This window comes from Neodiprion pinetum, chromosome 5 (assembly GCF_021155775.2).
Source record: "Neodiprion pinetum isolate iyNeoPine1 chromosome 5, iyNeoPine1.2, whole genome shotgun sequence".
In the NCBI taxonomy this organism is placed as follows: Eukaryota; Metazoa; Arthropoda; class Insecta; order Hymenoptera; family Diprionidae; genus Neodiprion; species Neodiprion pinetum.
The window spans coordinates 20,436,076-20,459,065 of record NC_060236.1 but is presented as its reverse complement, the minus strand read 5'-3'; the positions used below and the strand labels follow the sequence as shown (position 1 = coordinate 20,459,065).

General features: G+C 38.6%; 1 protein-coding gene and 1 long non-coding RNA gene across 2 annotated transcripts; one reads left to right on the top strand and one right to left on the bottom strand.

Moving 5' to 3' along the window:
- Positions 1 to 2,514: 2,514 nt before the first annotated feature.
- On the bottom strand, positions 2,515 to 4,591 carry LOC138191065 (uncharacterized). The gene is made up of 3 exons (XR_011177347.1): positions 4,501 to 4,591; positions 3,096 to 3,400; positions 2,515 to 2,984 (listed from the first exon to the last, which is right to left on the bottom strand). It is a non-coding gene; the product is annotated as an uncharacterized lncRNA (long non-coding RNA).
- Acadvl (Acyl-CoA dehydrogenase very long chain) lies at positions 3,370 to 9,650 on the top strand. Its single transcript, XM_046625581.2, has 8 exons — positions 3,370 to 3,813; positions 4,838 to 5,048; positions 5,141 to 5,359; positions 5,475 to 5,906; positions 6,099 to 6,362; positions 6,960 to 7,316; positions 8,326 to 8,538; positions 9,081 to 9,650. Exons 1-8 carry the CDS (start codon positions 3,743 to 3,745, stop codon positions 9,216 to 9,218), a joined length of 1,905 nt encoding a protein of 634 aa, XP_046481537.1. The 5' UTR covers positions 3,370 to 3,742; the 3' UTR covers positions 9,219 to 9,650.
- Positions 9,651 to 22,990: the final 13,340 nt, after the last annotated feature.

Genomic DNA, 22,990 nt, shown 5'->3' with positions numbered 1-22,990 from the left:
GCACAAGAAAAGAAATATTCACATATAATTATAAATATATATATATATAAATTACAATACAGTTAAAAATCACTGCACACACAATTTAGTTTAGTTTATATCACATATACACATATAATTGTATATGAAATTTTTTTCCATTTTGATAACAATTATTATCATTTGTCTTATATAGTTATCATTGTTATTTTGATCAGTTCATCCGTTCATTTTATTGTTCGTTCCTTCTTTCGATTCATTTATTTATTTATTTTTTTTTTCGTTGCGTGAGGTTACTAATCGAGAAGAAGAATAACAGAACGAAGAAGTTAATGATTGACAAAGAAGAGGAGAAAAAGTGGCGTTTTTTACTTAGTACAATTTTCTTTCCCTGTTCTCATAATTTCTTATTTGTTTTGTGTATACCACTGCATCTGCGCATCCGAAAGTTTTGAGGGGTTTAGAAATGACACTCGTTATCTTAAGCTATTAGCTCGCGTTCTTAACTACACAGCAAAAAGTAGATTCCATATATATATATATATATATATATATATGTTTATGTCATATAATATTTTGTGAAATACGGACGTATCTATAAAATATTATGTAACAAACGTATCTAAAAATAAAACAAGCGACACGAAAATTCAGAAAGATAAAAAATAATAATAATAATAATAATAATAGTATTAATAACATGAATTATACATACATTTAGGTGTGTGTATATATATATTTTTATTTTTCTTAATAATTCAAATTTGAAACAAATGACCACCACACGCTGCTCTGCCTATTATAATGAATAACTATGTATGTACATAATTTATTATTGTATACATGTATGTATAGAATATTGTACATGTATATATTAGATAGAAGTTACTACATATTGTAATTATATATATGAAATGATGATGATGATGATAATGATAATATTGTCTGTTCACCCGAATGTGCGACTTTTGTGTGATTGTGTGCGCGCGCGTGTGTGTACAGTGCCTTTTACAAAACTATCGGAGATCATTATTGTTTTTTTTTTTTATATTATTATTATTATTATTATTTTTTCGTTGGTATGCTGGTGGTAATGTTTTCGAATTTGTCGTTGCGCAAAAATTTCAATAAATTGAGTGTTTCGTTTTTTTATTTTTTAATTTTTTACTGGTTAATCGTTTGATAAATCAACACCATTTCATTACAACTTATTATTAAGATTCTGCGTCAGCAGTTAGCTGAAAATTTATTGTACCGATTATTCCTATAGGTGTAATATATAATTCTATAAACTGTATACACCTCTATTGATAGTACAGGCATAATTAATTGTAAATATATTATGCAATATTGTCAGATGTGTCTGTGTACACTGTTTTTTTAAATCTTATTTTCAAAATGACACGCTTCATGATTGTTAATCAATTTTAGCCGACAGTGTTTTTTTTCCTCATTCTTACTCTTTTATCTCCATCCCCCCTCTGTCTTTTCTCTTTTTTTCTTATTTGGTATACAGTTGATCTAGAGGATTGCTAATTATAAAATATGCATACGAATAAGTAATTAATGAATAGGTAGATAAATTGATAGATAAAATTAAATTTCGTTAATGTTACCGCCGCAGCGTCGCAGAATCTGGAATAATAAAAAGTTTAATGGAACGAAAAACCAGCAAATATCCCTTCTACTGTCGTGATGATCATCCCCATTTTTCTTGTGATCTTGATGACTTAAGTAAGTTTGAAATTATGTAACAATTATTCCTTATATTATCATTAATATAGTATATTGTGTGACAAGAGACGAAAGCTGGCGATTGCCAACTTTTGGTCCGAGTCACATAGGATAGTTTTTATAACAGGTGAATGAAAAGTGTTGGGGCTTTTTTTCTCTCCAGGGATGAAAGTGATCTTCCAATGGATGAGAGCGAAGCAATTCTGGACTGCACATGCGTCAAATTACCTTTACAACACTGAGATGAAATAGGTTACTTTCGTCCCGCTAAACTGATACGCAAAGCCCCACTTTTCACGCGCATGTGATAAAAGTGATAATTGTATATCTTACCAATTGGATTGACTTTAGCTATTATATTATATACGTTAAGTATATATATATATATATATAATATCTAAAGTATTGTAAAACTGTACAGTGTTCAAAAGAAGAACAAAAATGTATTATGAATTGAAAAACGATGGGAAACTAAAGGAAACTATAATTACGAAAATAAAAGTATAGAAAATAGATGTACAGGTAATATTATACTATAAATACATGCATACACATTTTACATACATCATTAATGTTATTTTATTATTCTAAAATTGATGACGATTATGATGATTATTATCATTATTATTGCTATTAGATACTACATTAATGATGATAAATATGATTGGTATGACTGATTGTAATAATATTTTCGTTTACAATTCCCATAAATAATATTGTATGCATATAATATAATAACAGTATGTAATATAAATACAGTTATTACAACGGAAAAAATCAATTTTTGTACGTGGTCTTTTTGTGAAAAATTTTGGTATCTCTTATAGTTTTGACTAGTATTCCAATTATCTGTAATAGTGTGTCAGAAAAAGGAACAAAAGATGTAAAATAACAATCCAAGGTGGGTGTTTATTTATGATTCATATCATTCAATTTTAATAAGATCTTTAAACAATTAGGATTATAGTATGAGTCTAAAATAAACAGTGAAATTTTATAGCTGCATACACCAATGCTAGTTAATTGAAACATACGAACTATCAAATCAAGTACATAGACTTATCGCGATAGATTATTTCTCTGCGGTCCTAATTCATAATAGTAATAGTATCAGTGGATAATGACAGTTAATTATTATCATTATGCTTTAGTGAATGGAATTTTCATTATATTCGTATCTATATATCGTAATATTATGTTACTTCAAAAAATACGTTCGACGGGTCAAAGTCCCAAGTCCGATCCCACACGTTACGATGAAAGTTCACGTGCTAGACAGAAAATTTCATCATACCTTGATTGTGAATCAAGATTTCATTGCTTCAGTGAAACAATCTCTAATTTTATTCATTTATAACTAATCGAAGAAACTGCACGGTTACCGATCTACGTTATTCGCGGGATCTGTCTTCAATATTTCCTCAGTTACGAAATTTGTCAGATGGATAGTCGGATTTTGAAATATCCCGACGTTCATTGCGCATCGTATTCTAGCCTTGCTGTACTCTTATTGGTCAGCTACTTTCCTCGTGCGCCCTGATTGGCTGGTCTTTACTCATGATCCGCTTTGGTTGGCCGCGGAGATTGGCGGAAATGATAATCAGGCAAAGGCAAAGTGATGACGTTGCGTTGACTGAATTTTTGTGTGTATGTGTGTTGGACGCGTGCAGCAGTGGTTGGCAGCAACCTAGGGTAATTTTACACATTTCAACATTACACGTTATCTGTATACGCACGACTGCACGGATTAACGAAGTGAATTGAATCCGTGTCTGACTCTCGAGACTATCAAGTCTAGGACAACCCACTGATCCCAGTGTTTAAAGTTCACTGGTCGTGACTCGGTTCCTCTTTATTTCTCGTTGCTAAAAATTGATTGATATATTCTCGATACGACAGCATAATTTTCATAATTTAACAGTGGACTTTGGTGTTTTTTTTTTTATAAACAGTTATACAGATATTTTAGTCTTTTTTCTCAAATTCTCCTAATTCTCACACCAAAAAATTAAATAACTGAACAAAAATCATGATACGTGTTTCGAAATACATTTCTCAAACTCCGAAGTGCCTCAACAAATTCATCGAAATAAATTCAAGGTTAGTTTTTCAAGGTTTTTATAAGGTTATAATAATAAATATGCCGAATTTCAAACATTCTGTGTTTTATATTCTCTCAGATGCTCGGTTATTTTCGTTTTGTGTGTACGTAATACATTCAATAACAACAATAATAACTATATTTTTATGTGTCAACAACTTTCAGTTATATTCCGTTATCATTATGCATTCGACCTAATTCCATTCCAATTGCATCCAGAGAAAACGAGCAGTATTATGAGTAATGTGACGAATGACAGTATTGTGGAACATATCCAAATCCCCAATACGGCTTTTATGTTTTTGTTATCTGCCCTTCGATGACGGCCTTCACACTACCTGGCTCTGATCCAGCTTTTTCGATGCTCGATTTCAAAATAAAATTGGAACCACAATATAACAATCGCGTTTTTAACATCGCAATTGCAATTCCTCAATTATTAGTTATGAAAATCGTTAAAGTTCTTCAAAGGCTTTGATTTTCTCACATTCGCTCGGTGTATCTGCATTTTCTTACTCACTTTTCAGTTGTTTTATTCACCTTTTTTTTCACCTTCCATTTCTTACTTCTATGTTTTTCACATTGCTAGCAGTTATTTTTATTTACGTTGATTCATTTGTTTTGCTCACTTCTTTCAATCTCCCTTACCTTTCCTCACTTTTATATATTTTCAATTGCCTACTCACATTTTCTTTTGATTCCTTATTTCCAGTTGTTTCTACTTGTTTATACTGCATGAATTTTCTTACTTATACTCACGGTTGGGATCAAAACAACATCTTACTTACAGTTTGCTCATTCTTTTAGAGCGATTTCATTGATTGCTGAGATTTGAGTCTCCTTTTTTTTAGCAAAGTCATTTCATAAGTTATTTAGTTATTGGGCTGTTGTTATATAATTCAGATTCTCTTTTTATAATTTAATTTCCTTAATTTGAATTCTAAGGCGCAGTCAGTTCATCTTTATTCTAATACGTAGAGATGGATATGGTATATGCTCCAGCTGATAGAATGTCACTTTCAGATGTCTGGCGACTCAGGCTTCGCCAAAAACAGTGAAAGCAGACGAGAAGAAGCCGGCGCAAAAGCCCGCCAAAGAATCTCAATCATTTACCATGAACATATTTCGTGGGCAACTTCAGCCCAATCAGGTTTTTCCATATCCAGAACCGCTAACAGAGGAACAGAGAGAAACGATCGTCATGCTCATGGATCCGATGCAAAAATTCTTTGAGGTAGGTGAAAAGAGCCATGCACATTCCAGATTTTATCCTTTCCTCAGTCGTTTCAATCATCCGCCTTCATTTCTTTGCAATAATCTTTCCAGGAAGTCAACGACCCCGTTAGAAACGACGACGAATCATCCATAAACGAAAAAACATCGGCAGCATTGTGGGAACTCGGAGCATTCGGGCTTCAAGTCCCCGTAGAGTATGGTGGCGCGGGTCTCACAAACACTCAGTATGCTGCTGGTGTCGAAATCGTTGGGGCGAATGACTTGGGAGTTGGAATAACACTTGGAGCACATCAGAGTATCGGCTTTAAGGTGATTTGTGTCTTGTTTTGTAGATTTTTGAAACCGATACTAAAGTTAAGCTAATATTTTCACGCTTTATTTAGTCTAGCTGGGCATTCTTCTCACATCTTTTTCTCTGTTTCAGGGAATTCTGTTGTTCGGAAACCCGGAACAGAAAGCCAAGTATCTTCCGAGAGTAACGGAGGGTCGTGAATACGCCGCTTTCTGCCTGACTGAGCCGACTGCCGGCTCTGATGCAGGTTCGATAAAGACACGAGCAGTCAAGTCAGCCGATGGAAGTCACTATGTCCTCAACGGCAGTAAAATTTGGATATCCAACGGAGGTCTGGCTGAGATCATGACCGTTTTTGCTCAGGTACCTGTCACTGATCCTGCGACCGGCAAGACCAAGGACAAAGTCACCGCCTTCATTGTCGAACGATCATTCGGCGGTGTCACTAACGGACCACCGGAAAGAAAAATGGGCATCAAGTGCAGCAATACTGCTGAGGTTTACTACGAGGATGTCAAGATTCCTGCTGAAAATATTCTTGGACAGGAAGGAGAAGGATTCAAGGTAATTTTACAACTTTACACACCAATGAACTTTCGTTTGCTGGATATCACTCTGAGGTTTACTTTTTTAATTCATGGTCTCAGTTTCTTGCTAAATTTGTTCAATATTTCAGTTTTTTTCTCAATTTTCTGCTCATTTTCGATGATATCTCTTAATTATAATATAAGTTATAAAATATAATTTCTTCTGTAGGTGGCAATGAACATTTTGAACAACGGTCGGTTTGGAATGGCAGCTGCGTTGTCTGGCACGATGCGTTCATGCATCAAAAAAGCGACGGATTTTGCGACGCAGAGGCTGCAGTTTGGTCAGCGCATCGACAGCTACGGTACTATCCAAGAGAAGATTGCCCGCATGTCGATGGTTCATTACGTAACCGAATCCATGGCTTACATGATCTCAGGCAACATGGACAACGGCAGTCAGGACTATCATTTGGAAGCTGCAATCTCAAAGGTGAGTCTTGTATATGAAATATTGTCTTTACTACATAATTGAAATAAATTTGATTAAATTCGAATATAATAAGCTAAGATATCAATAATTTGAGAAAAGGAAAGGCTTATCAGATCTCCACAAATTGTATAAGAAAAATTAAGAAATTTTGTGTCATGTAAAAATGTAACTGTTGACAAACAACTGTACCGTATTAGCACAAATACAATTTTACCCACTCTGAAGACGGTTAATTGTAAACTTTTCATCAGGGGACATCTGAAGAACTTTATGGTAATCAAAATAAGTCTAAAAACACTAAACTTAACTAGCAAAAACACCAAAGCTTAATAATTTTTAATGTTTTGGTGGCAAGATCTCTCAAATTGTCAATATCTTACTATTAGCTTGCAGTATTCAAATGTGCTCAAAATCATTTTTATCGCACAGTAGAGATGTTTTTTGATTCGTATTTAGTATTAACTGCGTAAGTAATACTTGTAAAGGTTTTTCAAACTTTCCTTTTTCCTTTCCTAATTGTTGATTCATCGGAAAAATAAAGCGTCACAGAGTTCTTCGTTGCCCGAACGATGCAAACCGTATTTTTTGTTCCTTCAGTGCTTCGCTTCAGAATCAGCATGGAATGTATGCGACGAATCGATACAAATTATGGGAGGAATGGGATACATGAAGGGCACAGGACTGGAGCGTGTGATGCGCGACTTGAGGATCTTCCGTATATTTGAGGGGACGAACGACATTCTCAGACTGTTTGTCGCTCTCACTGGAATTCAATATGCAGGAAGCCATTTACAAGAGCTTCAACGAGCCTTCCAGAATCCTACAGCTAATTTGGGCCTTCTTGTTGAAGAAGCGACCAGAAGAGCTACCAGAGCTGTTGGACTCAACTCCTCGCCCAACTTTTCACACCTTGTGCATCCCGAATTGCTGGAAAGTGCTGCTCTTTGTGCAAAGGTTGGGTTTAATTTCGTATAATTTACTTTGTTTACTTAGAAAAAGAAACCATGTTTTCGTTTCAATATTGTTTCAAGATATCTAACAGGGCTGTATTTATGTGTTCATGAACAGTAAAAAAATATGTCACAGGAAGTTAAGAACAGTATTCCATTAGCTGCTGTTTGAAAAAGTGTTTCTATTTTTTAATTACTTCATTTTTAAACAGTACCAACCATGGTTAAAAACGGATTTACAATTTGTTCGCTCATAGAGTATTCCGGATTCTCTTGAGATCCCTGCTTAAGGTAGTTCTTCCCAAAATGCGTTTTCTTACAATCGTTCTAAAAAAAAAAAAAAACATACTTTCATTACAATATTTTAAACGAGGTGTCAAAATTTGAGTAAACTTAACTGTACCAGTCTTGAAATATTAACTGTCAAAGTTTCAACTCTTAACACGTTATTCCGTATCTCAAGTCTCCGCTGACTAGCTTACAGATCTACGTTTTGGTGAATTTCTTGAAAACTTGTCTTAGAATCTTCATGAAAAACGAGTATTTTATAAAGGATATCATCACAGAAACTTCCCTCAGTGAATGTATTATGCTCCATCGTACCGTTACAAATTAATTTTATTCCAAAGTTGAGGATTTTACAGTGTGAATAACGCGAGCCAGTGAGAGCGAGAGAGAGCGCCAACACAGCTTGGCGAGCTAAGTCTGTGCCTGCGCGTACATGTGCCATAGAAAAGATAGAAAATGACAAGTTTAGCATGCTTCTGATTCCCATTTTATAATATCTGATCAGCACATTTCATTTTCCCTCGAACAGATAGCCGTAAATTTTATTCTATAACGTCAAGTTCTTCTGTGCTGATTACCAGTGAAAAAACTCGTCTTTGTATATTGGACTATTCGATTTTTCTTTTTTTCTTCTTCAATCTTGTTACTTATGAGCTTACATGATGAGTTTCAAGCTCTCAGTATCCAAGATGCAAATTCTACTAGAAAATGCTTTTTGTTCACAGAGCATCCAGTCTTTTGGTCAAGCAATTGAGGCTGCTCTAGTTAAATACAAACGTGGTATTGTCAACGAGCAGTTCATTTTGAATAGGTACGCTCAGGCTGCGATGGACACTTATGCGATGGCCGTCGTTCTAAGCAGGGCTACAATGAGTCTGAACAAGAATTTGCCCAGCGCCGCACACGAATTACTAATGGCTCAGGCTTGGTGTGCGGAGGTAATTTACTTTTTTGATTATATGCTCATTTTTTACACGATCGTATTTATTTCGATTTGAAGTAACACGAAATCTGATTCGATTCAAAATTCTCTATGAGGTGGTTCAAAAAAATTTTTTTTTTGTCCAGCTTATCACAGATGCTAGATAATATGTACCTTTTATTGTAATTTTTTATCTTTTCATCGAAATGTGTAAAATACAAAAGTTACAGACCTTTAAGTTTCACTCTTACATCACTAATCGGCATTGTGACGCCATTATTCGATAATTTAAAACTGGGAAGAATATGTAATTATCAAAATTTTCAAAATCGAAAAATACTTGACAATTAAACTAGGATACCGTTTTCAAAAATATGCATTAAGAAAAAGTCAAAAGAGTCTTACTTGACAACCGAGTCGATTCCGAATCACTCGAAATCTGATTCGATTCGAAATGAGTCGAACTCCGAATCGATTTAGACTTACTTGAAATCTGACAATGAGTTAATTGGTTCTAATATGATTTCCTAACAAAAATATCGTGTTTTCTCATTTTAGGCATCAGGCAGAGTTGCGTACAATCTAAACGTTGCCAGCGCTGGAAAACATTTGGACATATTCAGTAAGTTCGGTAAAATTTCACGAAACGTTTGCGAGTCAGGCGGAATCGTGCAGTCGAATCCCTTGAATTTGTAAATTGGTGAGAGACCGGCACCGGAGAAAAAACTGCGGACAGTGTTCAGCGTACGAAATAGTGATGATCGTCCAACTCTGAGAACTGAGAAAATATTGTATATTTTATTTTATATAGGTAGGCAAATTAAAAAGTGTCTGGCGATTCCTGCTTCGAAAGTTCATTGAATTTTATCAAATGATCGCGAATTCGATTAATGACTGGGTTTTCGCTGGACTGAAAATAGAATCATGATAGCAATGACGGTAAAATGTAAAAATGCATCGTTTATGCCCTACTTTGTGCCTTTCAGACGGCACTTCATCCCGCCGTCTGTGTGTGAACTGTGTAAATGTATATATATGGAGCATCATTCAATGCAAGTTAGGTATAAATATATAAGTTTAATATGCTGACTTTATAAGAAATAAATAAATAAAAAGTTTTTTAACCAATGGAGCTCGTATAATATGTAATGTATAATAAACATTTATTTTTTTCTACAATTATAATATGATATTGTTATCGCTGTGGTTATTCTTATGCCATCTATTGTAAGAATCGTAAAAATGATGAATGGTGTGATCAAATGACGTGATAATATCACTTGTTCTGAATGAACACAAATTGGAGAGAGTCGGCGCTTCGCAAATGATGAAACATGAGTTTCAAGGCGAATCGTTACTTTACAACTCAGTAAACTAAATGAATAATAGGATAAGGCAATCGGCGATTCATTTTCGCTTTGAAAGTATTCAGTTACAAAATTAACAAATGATTGGAAAGGCTAACCTCGTGATATGTTTTTTAAAAATTTGTGCGATCTCTTAAAAACAATAGAGCCAAGTAATCCAGACCTTATAACGACATAATTTTGAGGAAAGAAGCGAATATTAAATATCGTCTAAGGCGAGTCAAGGGGTTTGATATATGCAAAATAACCACTTAAGGTAAGAGTACGGCTTAATGGTAATTTTTGGAACACGCTTATTTACTAAATCGCCAATCAAACGGTCAAGGGAACCAACGTAGTGACTTAAATCTGAAGTAGATGCATCTATGAAGGAAATTAAAAAAAAACCACAAACCGCACAGTTTATCGCTATAAGTCCATGATCCACACCATCCACACCCAGTCGTGATGGTATTACGGCCTATTTTGGGTTTGCAATCCGACGACTACACGTCCGTACGAAGGTGAATGGGAAACGAGAGGAACTGATATTGAGGAGTTGAATGATTGGCGATATAATCGATTCATTCTAAATGATCTGGAGAGTACGTTGAGAAAATGCCGAAGAGGAATTGTTCGTAGAATATAGGAGGCAGGAGTTCAATATGGTTTCAGGGCGAGGGGTAAATTTAGATGTAGATATAAATTCGAACAATTGGTGATTCCGAAAATTTAACGACGGAGCCAGGAATCGAACCTGGCGTCTAGAGATGCTTAGCCAGAGCCTGACTCCACTAGACTACCTAGCCGCCCTGTCTCCGTTGTCATTAATTTCTCTCATCACCGTTCGAATTTTGTTTTATTTTGCCGTGATATATGTGAAAATATGAATTCTTCTCTTCAAGCACTATATGTATATGTAGGGATGTATGTAGATGAAGAATGTTTACATTTTCGATTCTTGCTTCCGATAGGAAGTCAAATAAGACGGACAAGCCGTCTAATAATTGATATGGTAAATTTAGATGTTGGCTAAATGAAAGATGGTTAGCCTAACTTTTTTCTTCATTTTTGGAGCCGGAAATTGTTGAATCTCAGATATGATTTGTAGGACCATTTCCTGACTAATTGGACCCCCAGGAACTCGGAAAACGCAGCAAAAAAGGCGTAGGACAAACAGCAGAGAAATGGCGATGAAAATTCTTCGTTTTTCGGCTGTAACTTTTTATCCGTTGCTCGCAGCATATTGAGACTGCGCTTGATCGATTCCTCTCGCAAAATTACGCCGGAAAAGTGCATGATGGGATTTGTTCCAGCACTTTTCAAAATCGGGAGAATTTTCGCCAAAAATGGAAAGGGGTTAGCCTTACTTTTTCTTCATTTTTCGACCGAAAATTTCTGGTCTCAGATTCGATTTGTACGACCCTCTGCTGACTAATTGGACCCCCAGGAACTCAAAAAACGCAGCGAAAGTGGCGTGGGATCAACAGGAGAGAAATTACGAAGGAAAATGCACTTGCTGAAAAACGTCCAAAACACAGGTTATCGTTTTTTGGCTGTAACTTCTGTTGCGTTGATCACAGCGTATTAGGACTGCGCCCGATCGATTTCTGTCGCAAAATTACGTCGGAACAGTGCCACAATTAATTTATTTCAGCACTTTTCAAAATCGCCCAAATTTTCGCCAAAAATGCAAAGGGGTTAGCCTAACTTTTTCTTCATTTTTCGACCGAAAATTTCTGGTCTCAGATTAGACTTGTACGACCCTCTCCTGACTAATTGGACCCCCAGGAACTCAGAAAACGCAGCGAAAGTAGCGTGGGATCAACAGGAGAGAAATTACGAAGGAAAATGCACTTGCTGGAAAATGTCCAAAACACTGGTTATCGTTTTTTGGCTGTAACTTTTGATGAGGTGATCGCAGCGTATTGGGACTGCGCCCAATCGATTTCTGTCGCGAAATTACGTCGGAATAGTGCCACAATTAATTTATTCCAGCACTTTTCAAATTTGCGAAAATTTTTGGCAAAAATGCAAAGGGGTTAGCCGTACTTTTTCTTCATTTTTCGACCGACAATTTCTGGTCTCAGATTCGATTTGTACGACCCTTTCCTGACTAATTGGACCCCCAGGAACTCAGAAAACGCAGCGAAAGTGGCGTGGGATCAATAGGAGAGAAATTACGAAGGATAATGCACTTGCTGAAAAATGTCCAAAACACAGGTTATCGTTTTTTGACTGTAACTTTTGGTGAGTTGATCGCAGCGTATTGGGACTGCGCCCAATCGATTTCTGTCGCAAAATTACGTCGGAATGGTGCCACAATTAATTTATTCAAGCACTTTCCAAAATCGCGAAAATTTTCGGCAAAAATGCAAAGGGGTTAGCCTTACTTTTTCTTCATTTTTCGACCGAAAATTTCTGGTCTCGGATTCGATTTGTACGACCCTCTGCTGACTAATTGGACCCCCAGAAACTCAAAAAACGCAGCGAAAGTGGCGTGGGATCAACAGGAGAGAAATTACGAAGGAAAATGCACTTGCTGAAAAACGTCCAAAACACAGGTTATCGTTTTTTGGCTGTAACTTCTGTTGCGTTGATCGCAGCGTATTGGGACTGCGCCCAATCGATTTCTGTCGCAAAATTACGTCGGAATAGTGCCACAATTAATTTATTCCAGCACTTTTCAAAATCGCGAAAATTTTTGGCAGAAATGCAAAGGGGTTAGCCTTACTTTTTCTTCATTTTTCGACCGAAAATTTCTGGTCTCGGATTCGATTTGTACGACCCTTTCGTGACTAAGTGGACCCCAAAGAACTCATAAAACGCAGCGAAAGTAGCGTGTGATCAACAGGAGAGAAATTACAAAGGAAAATACACTTGCTGAAAAATGTCCAAAACACTGGTTATCGTTTTTTGGCTGTAACTTTTGATAAGGTGATCGCAGCGTATTGGGACTGCGCCCAATCGATTTCTGTCGCAAAATTACGTCGGAATAGTGCCACAATTAATTTATTCCAGCACTTTTCAAAATCGCCCAAATTTTCGCCAAAAATGCAAAGGGGTTAGCCTTACTTTTTCTTCATTTTTCGACCGAAAATTTCTGGTCTCAGATTCGATTTGTACGACCCTTTCCTGACTAATTTGACCCCCAGGACCTCAAAAAACGCAGCGAAAGTAGCGTGGGATCAACAGGAGAGAAATTACGAAGGATAATGCACTTGCTGGAAAATGTCGAAAGAACGGGTTATCGTTTTTTGGCTGTAACTTTTGATGAGTTGATCGCAGCGTATTGGGACTGTGCCCAATCGATTTCTGTCGCAAAATTACGTCGGAATAGTGCCACAATTAATTTATTCAAGCACTTTTCAAAATCGCGATAATTTTTGGCAAAAATGCAAAGGGGTTAGCCTTACTTTTTCTTCATTTTTCGACCGAAAATTTCTGGTCTCAGATTCGATTTGTACGACCCTTTCCTGACCAATTGGACCCCCAGGACCTCAAAAAACGCGGCGAAAGTGGCGTGGGATCAACAGGAGAGAAATTACGAAGGAAAATGCACTTGCTGAAAAATGTCAAGAGCACAGGTCATCGTTTTTTGGCTGTAACTTTTGATGCGTTGATCGCAGCGTATTGTGACTGCGCTCAATCGATTTCTGTCGCAAAATTACGTCGGAATAGTGCCACAATTGATTTATTCCAGCACTCTTCAAAATCGCCCAAATTTTCCCCAAAAATGCAAAGGGGTTAGCCTTACTTTTTCTCCATTTTTCGACCGAAAATTTCTGGTCTCGGATTCGATTTGTACGACCCTTTCCTGACTAATTGGACCCCCAGGACCTCAAAAAACGCAGCGAAAGTAGCGTGGGATCAACAGGAGAGAAATTACGAAGGAAAATGCACTTGCTGAAAAACGTCCAAAACACAGGTTATCGTTTTTTGGCTGTAACTTTTGTTGAGTTGATCGCAGCGTATTGGGACTGCGCCCAATCGATTTCTGTCGCAAAATTACGTCGGAATAGTGCCACAATTAATTTATTCCAGCACTCTTCAAAATCGTCCAAATTCTCGCCAAAAATGCAAAGGGGTTAGCCTTACTTTTTCTTCATTTTTCGACCGAAAATTTCTGGTCTCAGATTAGACTTGTACGACCCTTTCCTGACTAATTGGACCCCCAGGAACTCAAAAAACGCAGCGAAAGTGGCGTGGGATCAACAGGAGAGAAATTACGAAGGAAAATGCACTTGCTGAAAAATGTCCAAAACACAGGTCATCGTTTTTTGGCTGTAACTTCTGTTGCGTTGATCACAGCGTATTGGGACTGCGCCCAATCGATTTCTCTCGCAAAATTACGTCGGAATAGCGCCACACTTAAGTTATTCCAGCACTTTTCAAAATCGCGCAAATTTTCGTCAAAAATGCAAAGGGTTAGCCTTACTTTTTCTTCATTTTTCGACCGAAAATTTCTGGTCTCAGATTCGATTTGTACGACCCTTTCCTGACCAATTGCACCCCCAGGACCTCAAAAAACGCGGCGAAAGTGGCGTGGGATCAACAGGAGAGAAATTACGAAGGAAAATGCACTTGCTGAAAAATGTCAAGAGCACGGGTCATCGTTTTTTGGCTGTAACTTTTGATGCGTTGATCGCAGCGTATTGTGACTGCGCTCAATCGATTTCTGTCGCAAAATTACGTCGGAATAGTGCCACAATTAATTTATTCCAGCACTCTTCAAAATCGCCCAAATTTTCCCCAAAAATGCAAAGGGGTTAGCCTTACTTTTTCTCCATTTTTCGACCGAAAATTTCTGGTCTCGGATTCGATTTGTACGACCCTTTCCTGACTAATTGGACCCCCAGGACCTCAAAAAACGCAGCGAAAGTAGCGTGGGATCAACAGGAGAGAAATTACGAAGGAAAATGCACTTGCTGGAAAATGTCGAAAGAACGGGTTATCGTTTTTTGGCTGTAACTTTTGATGAGTTGATCGCAGCGTATTGGGACTGTGCCCAATCGATTTCTGTCGCAAAATTACGTCGGAATAGTGCCACAATCAATTTATTCCAGCACTCTTCAAAATCGCCCAAATTTTCGCCAAAAATGCAAAGGGGTTAGCCTTACTTTTTCTTCATTTTTCTTCCGAAAATTTCTGGTCTCGGATTCGATTTGTACGACCCTTTCGTGACTAAGTGGACCCCAAAGAACTCATAAAACGCAGCGAAAGTAGCGTGTGATCAACAGGAGAGAAATTACAAAGGAAAATACACTTGCTGAAAAATGTCCAAAACACTGGTTATCGTTTTTTGGCTGTAACTTTTGATGAGGTGATCGCAGCGTATTGGGACTGCGCCCAATCGATTTCTGTCGCAAAATTACGTCGGAATAGTGCCACAATTAATTTATTCAAGCACTTTTCAAAATCGCGATAATTTTTGGCAAAAATGCAGAGGGGTTAGCCTTACTTTTTCTTCATTTTTCGACCAAAAATTTCTGGTCTCAGATTAGACTTGTACGACCCTCTCCTGACTAATTGGACCCCCAGGAACTCAAAAAACGCAGCGAAAGTGGCGTGGGATCAACAGGAGAGGAATTACGAAGGAAAATGCACTTGCTGAAAAATGTCCAAAACACAGGTTATCGTTTTTTGGCTGTAACTTTTGATGAGGTGATCGCAGCGTATTGGGACTGCGCCCAATCGATTTCTGTCGCAAAATTACGTCGGAATAGTGCCACAATTAATTTATTCCAGCACTTTTTAAAATCGCCCAAATTTTCGCCAAAAATGCAAAGGGGTTAGCTTTACTTTTTCTTCATTTTTCGACCGAAAATTTCTGGTCTCAGATTAGACTTGTACGACCCTCTCCTGACTAATTGGACCCCCAGGAACTCAAAAAACGCAGCGAAAGTGGCGTGGGATCAACAGGAGAGAAATTACGAAGGAAAATGCACTTGCTGAAAAATGTCCAAAACACAGGTAATCGTTTTTCGGCTGTAACTTTTGTTGAGTTGATCGCAGCGTATTGGGACTGTGCCTAATCGATTTCTGTCGCAAAATGACGTCGGAATAGTGCAACAATTAATTTATTCCAGCACTTTTCAAAATCGCCCAAATTTTCCCCAAAAATGCAAAGGGGTTAGCCTTACTTTTTCTTCATTTTTCGACCGAAAATTTCTGGTCTCGGATTCGATTTGTACGACCCTTTCCTGACTAAGTGGACCCCCAAGAACTCATAAAACGCAGCGAAAGTAGCGTGTGATCAACAGGAGAGAAATTACAAAGGAAAATACACTTGCTGAAAAATGTCCAAAACACTGGTTATCGTTTTTTGGCTGTAACTTTTGATGAGGTGATCGCAGCGTATTGGGACTGCGCCCAATCGATTTCTGTCGCAAAATTACGTCGGAATAGTGCCACAATTAATTTATTCCAGCACTTTTCAAAATCGCCCAAATTTTCGGCAAAAATGCAAAGGGGTTAGCCTTACTTTTTCTTCATTTTTCGACCGAAAATTTCTGGTCTCAGATTCGATTTGTACGACCCTTTCCTGACCAATCGGACCCCCAGGACCTCAGAAAACGCAGCGAAAGTAGCGTGGCATCAACAGGAGAGAAGTTACGAAGGAAAATGCACTTGCTGGAAAATGTCGAAAGAACGGGTTATCGTTTTTTGGCTGTCACTTTTGATGAGTTGATCGCAGCGTATTGGGACTGTGCCCAATCGATTTCTGTCGCAAAATTACGTCGGAATAGTGCCACAAGTAATTTATTCAAGCCCTTTTCAAAATCGCGAAAATTTTTGGCAAAAATGCAAAGCCTTACTTTTTCTTCATTTTTCGACCGAAAATTTCTGGTCTCAGATTAGACTTGTACGACCCTCTCCTGACTAATTGGACCCCCAGGAACTCAAAAAACGCAGTGAAAGTGGCGTGGGATCAACAGGAGAGAAATTACGAAGGAAAATGCACTTGCTGAAAAATGTCCAAAACACAGGTTATCGTTTTTTGGCTGTAACTTTTGTTGAGTTGATCGCAGCGTATTGGGACTGCGCCCAATCGATTTCTGTCGCAAAATTACGTCGGAATAGTGCCACAATTAATTTATTCCAGCACTTTTCAAAATCGCCCAAATTTTCGGCAAAAATGCAAAGGGGTTAGCCTTACTTTTTCTTCATTTTTCGACCGAAAATTTCTGGTCTCAGATTAGACTTGTACGACCCTCTCCTGACTAATTGGACCCCCAGGAACTCAAAAAACGCAGCGAAAGTGGCGTGGGATCAACAGGAGAGAAATTACGAAGGAAAATGCACTTGCTGAAAAATGTCCAAAACACAGGTTATCGTTTTTTGGCTGTAACTTTTGTTGAGTTGATCGCAGCGTATTGGGACTGCGCCCAATCGATTTCTGTCGCAAAATTACGTCGGAATAGTGCCACAATTAATTTATTCCAGCACTTCTCAAAATCGCCCAAATTTTCGCCAAAAATGCAAAGGGGTAAGCCTTACTTCTTCTTCATTTTTCGACCGAAAATTTCTGGTCTTGGATTCGATTTGTACGACCCTTTCCTGACTAAGTGGACCCCCAAGAACTCATAAAACGCAGCGAAAGTAGCGTGTGATCAACAGGAGAGAAATTACAAAGGAAAATACACTTGCTGAAAAATGTCCAAAACACTGGTTATCGTTTTTTGGCTGTAACTTTTGATGAGGTGATCGCAGCGTATTGGGACTGCGCCCAATCGATTTCTGTCGCAAAATTACGTCGGAATAGTGCCACAATTAATTTATTCCAGCACTTTTCAAAATCGCCCAAATTTTCGCCAAAAATGCAAAGGGGTTAGCCTTACTCTTTCTTCATTTTTCGACCGAAAATTTCTGGTCTCAGATTAGACTTGTACGACCCTCTCCTGACTAATCGGACCCCCAGGAACTCAAAAAACGCAGCGAAAGTGGCGTGGGATCAACAGGAGAGAAATTACGAAGGAAAATGCACTTGCTGAAAAATGTCCAAAACACAGGTCATCGTTTTTTGGCTGTAACTTCTGTTGCGTTGATCACAGCGTTTTGGGACTGCGCCCAATCGATTTCTCTCGCAAAATTACGTCGGAATAGCGCCACACTTAAGTTATTCCAGCACTTTTCAAAATCGCGCAAATTTTCGTCAAAAATGCAAAGGGGTTAGCCTTACTTTTTCTTCATTTTTCGACCGAAAATTTCTGGTCTCAGATTTGATTTGTACGACCCTTTCCTGACTAATTTGACCCCCAGGACCTCAAAAAACGCAGCGAAAGTAGCGTGGGATCAACAGGAGAGAAGTTACGAAGGAAAATGCACTTGCTGGAAAATGTCGAAAGAACGGGTTATCGTTTTTTGGCTGTAACTTTTGATGAGTTGATCGCAGCGTATCGGGACTGTGCCCAATCGATTTCTGTCGCAAAATTACGTCGGAATAGTGCCACAATCAATTTATTCCAGCACTCTTCAAAATCGCCCAAATTTTCGCCAAAAATGCAAAGGGGTTAGCCTTACTTTTTCTTCATTTTTCTTCCGAAAATTTCTGGTCTCAGATTCGATTTGTACGACCCTTTCCTGACTAATTGGACCCCCAGGACCTTAAAAAACGCAGCGAAAGTGGCGTGGGATCAACAGGAGAGAAATTACGAAGGAAAATGCACTTGCTGAAAAATGTCCAAAACACAGGTTATCGTTTTTTGGCTGTAACTTTTGTTGAGTTGATCGCAGCGTATTGGGACTGCGCCCAATCGATTTCTGTCGCAAAATTACGTCGGAATAGTGCCACAAGTAATTTATTCCAGCACTTTTCAAAATCGCCCAAATTTTCGCCAAAAATGCAAAGGGGTTAGCCTTACTCTTTCTTCATTTTTCGACCGAAAATTTCTGGTCTCAGATTAGACTTGTACGACCCTCTCCTGACTAATCGGACCCCCAGGAACTCAAAAAACGCAGCGAAAGTGGCGTGGGATCAACAGGAGAGAAATTACGAAAGAAAATGCACTTGCTGAAAAATGTCCAAAACACAGGTCATCGTTTTTTGGCTGTAACTTCTGTTGCGTTGATCACAGCGTATTGGGACTGCGCCCAATCGATTTCTCTCGCAAAATTACGTCGGAATAGCGCCACACTTAAGTTATTCCAGCACTTTTCAAAATCGCGCAAATTTTCGTCAAAAATGCAAAGGGTTAGCCTTACTTTTTCTTCATTTTTCGACCGAAAATTTCTGGTCTCGGATTCGATTTGTACGACCCTTTCCTGACTAAGTGGACCCCCAAGAACTCATAAAACGCAGCGAAAGTAGCGTGTGATCAACAGGAGAGAAATTACGAAGGAAAATGCACTTGCTGAAAAATGTCAAGAGCACGGGTCATCGTTTTTTGGCTGTAACTTTTGATGCGTTGATCGCAGCGTATTGGGACTGCGCTCAATCGATTTCTGTCGCAAAATTACGTCGGAATAGTGCCACAATTAATTTATTCCAGCACTCTTCAAAATCGCCCAAATTTTCCCCAAAAATGCAAAGGGGTTAGCCTTACTTTTTCTCCATTTTTCGACCGAAAATTTCTGGTCTCGGATTCGATTTGTACGACCCTTTCCTGACTAATTGGACCCCCAGGACCTCAAAAAACGCAGCGAAAGTAGCGTGGGATCAACAGGAGAGAAATTACGAAGGAAAATGCACTTGCTGGAAAATGTCGAAAGAACGGGTTATCGTTTTTTGGCTGTAACTTTTGATGAGTTGATCGCAGCGTATTGGGACTGTGCCCAATCGATTTCTGTCGCAAAATTACGTCGGAATAGTGCCACAATCAATTTATTCCAGCACTCTTCAAAATCGCCCAAATTTCCGCGAAAAATGCAAAGGGGTTAGCCTTACTTTTTCTTCATTTTTCTTCCGAAAATTTCTGGTCTCGGATTCGATTTGTACGACCCTTTCGTGACTAAGTGGACCCCAAAGAACTCATAAAACGCAGCGAAAGTAGCGTGTGATCAACAGGAGAGAAATTACAAAGGAAAATACACTTGCTGAAAAATGTCCAAAACACTGGTTATCGTTTTTTGGCTGTAACTTTTGATGAGGTGATCGCAGCGTATTGGGACTGCGCCCAATCGATTTCTGTCGCAAAATTACGTCGGAATAGTGCCACAATTAATTTATTCAAGCACTTTTCAAAATCGCGATAATTTTTGGCAAAAATGCAGAGGGGTTAGCCTTACTTTTTCTTCATTTTTCGACCAAAAATTTCTGGTCTCAGATTAGACTTGTACGACCCTCTCCTGACTAATTGGACCCCCAGGAACTCAAAAAACGCAGCGAAAGTGGCGTGGGATCAACAGGAGAGGAATTACGAAGGAAAATGCACTTGCTGAAAAATGTCCAAAACACAGGTTATCGTTTTTTGGCTGTAACTTTTGATGAGGTGATCGCAGCGTATTGGGACTGCGCCCAATCGATTTCTGTCGCAAAATTACGTCGGAATAGTGCCACAATTAATTTATTCCAGCACTTTTTAAAATCGCCCAAATTTTCGCCAAAAATGCAAAGGGGTTAGCTTTACTTTTTCTTCATTTTTCGACCGAAAATTTCTGGTCTCAGATTAGACTTGTACGACCCTCTCCTGACTAATTGGACCCCCAGGAACTCAAAAAACGCAGCGAAAGTGGCGTGGGATCAACAGGAGAGAAATTACGAAGGAAAATGCACTTGCTGAAAAATGTCCAAAACACAGGTAATCGTTTTTCGGCTGTAACTTTTGTTGAGTTGATCGCAGCGTATTGGGACTGTGCCTAATCGATTTCTGTCGCAAAATGACGTCGGAATAGTGCAACAATTAATTTATTCCAGCACTTTTCAAAATCGCCCAAATTTTCCCCAAAAATGCAAAGGGGTTAGCCTTACTTTTTCTTCATTTTTCGACCGAAAATTTCTGGTCTCGGATTCGATTTGTACGACCCTTTCCTGACTAAGTGGACCCCCAAGAACTCATAAAACGCAGCGAAAGTAGCGTGTGATCAACAGGAGAGAAATTACAAAGGAAAATACACTTGCTGAAAAATGTCCAAAACACTGGTTATCGTTTTTTGGCTGTAACTTTTGATGAGGTGATCGCAGCGTATTGGGACTGCGCCCAATCGATTTCTGTCGCAAAATTACGTCGGAATAGTGCCACAATTAATTTATTCCAGCACTTTTCAAAATCGCCCAAATTTTCGGCAAAAATGCAAAGGGGTTAGCCTTACTTTTTCTTCATTTTTCGACCGAAAATTTCTGGTCTCAGATTCGATTTGTACGACCCTTTCCTGACCAATTGGACCCCCAGGACCTCAGAAAACGCAGCGAAAGTAGCGTGGCATCAACAGGAGAGAAGTTACGAAGGAAAATGCACTTGCTGGAAAATGTCGAAAGAACGGGTTATCGTTTTTTGGCTGTCACTTTTGATGAGTTGATCGCAGCGTATTGGGACTGTGCCCAATCGATTTCTGTCGCAAAATTACGTCGGAATAGTGCCACAAGTAATTTATTCAAGCCCTTTTCAAAATCGCGAAAATTTTTGGCAAAAATGCAAAGCCTTACTTTTTCTTCATTTTTCGACCGAAAATTTCTGGTCTCAGATTAGACTTGTACGACCCTCTCCTGACTAATTGGACCCCCAGGAACTCAAAAAACGCAGTGAAAGTGGCGTGGGATCAACAGGAGAGAAATTACGAAGGAAAATGCACTTGCTGAAAAATGTCCAAAACACAGGTTATCGTTTTTTGGCTGTAACTTTTGTTGAGTTGATCGCAGCGTATTGGGACTGCGCCCAATCGATTTCTGTCGCAAAATTACGTCGGAATAGTGCCACAATTAATTTATTCCAGCACTTTTCAAAATCGCCCAAATTTTCGGCAAAAATGCAAAGGGGTTAGCCTTACTTTTTCTTCATTTTTCGACCGAAAATTTCTGGTCTCAGATTAGACTTGTACGACCCTCTCCTGACTAATTGGACCCCCAGGAACTCAAAAAACGCAGCGAAAGTGGCGTGGGATCAACAGGAGAGAAATTACGAAGGAAAATGCACTTGCTGAAAAATGTCCAAAACACAGGTTATCGTTTTTTGGCTGTAACTTTTGTTGAGTTGATCGCAGCGTATTGGGACTGCGCCCAATCGATTTCTGTCGCAAAATTACGTCGGAATAGTGCCACAATTAATTTATTCCAGCACTTCTCAAAATCGCCCAAATTTTCGCCAAAAATGCAAAGGGGTAAGCCTTACTTCTTCTTCATTTTTCGACCGAAAATTTCTGGTCTTGGATTCGATTTGTACGACCCTTTCCTGACTAAGTGGACCCCCAAGAACTCATAAAACGCAGCGAAAGTAGCGTGTGATCAACAGGAGAGAAATTACAAAGGAAAATACACTTGCTGAAAAATGTCCAAAACACTGGTTATCGTTTTTTGGCTGTAACTTTTGATGAGGTGATCGCAGCGTATTGGGACTGCGCCCAATCGATTTCTGTCGCAAAATTACGTCGGAATAGTGCCACAATTAATTTATTCCAGCACTTTTCAAAATCGCCCAAATTTTCGCCAAAAATGCAAAGGGGTTAGCCTTACTCTTTCTTCATTTTTCGACCGAAAATTTCTGGTCTCAGATTAGACTTGTACGACCCTCTCCTGACTAATCGGACCCCCAGGAACTCAAAAAACGCAGCGAAAGTGGCGTGGGATCAACAGGAGAGAAATTACGAAGGAAAATGCACTTGCTGAAAAATGTCCAAAACACAGGTCATCGTTTTTTGGCTGTAACTTCTGTTGCGTTGATCACAGCGTTTTGGGACTGCGCCCAATCGATTTCTCTCGCAAAATTACGTCGGAATAGCGCCACACTTAAGTTATTCCAGCACTTTTCAAAATCGCGCAAATTTTCGTCAAAAATGCAAAAGGGTTAGCCTTACTTTTTCTTCATTTTTCGACCGACAATTTCTGGTCTCAGATTCGATTTGTACGACCCTTTCCTGACTAATTGGACCCCCAGGAACTCAGAAAACGCAGCGAAAGTGGCGTGGGATCAATAGGAGAGAAATTACGAAGGATAATGCACTTGCTGAAAAATGTCCAAAACACAGGTT

Excerpts from the sequence above, each read along its gene's own strand:
- Acadvl (XM_046625581.2), top strand. The coding sequence starts at position 3,743 with ATGATACGTGTTTCGAAATACATTTCTCAAACTCCGAAGTGCCTCAAC. Across the intron at positions 5,907-6,098 it reads AGGAAGGAGAAGGATTCAAG|GTGGCAATGAACATTTTGAA; the intron begins GTAATTTTACAA and ends TTTCTTCTGTAG. Across the intron at positions 6,363-6,959 it reads TGGAAGCTGCAATCTCAAAG|TGCTTCGCTTCAGAATCAGC; the intron begins GTGAGTCTTGTA and ends TTGTTCCTTCAG.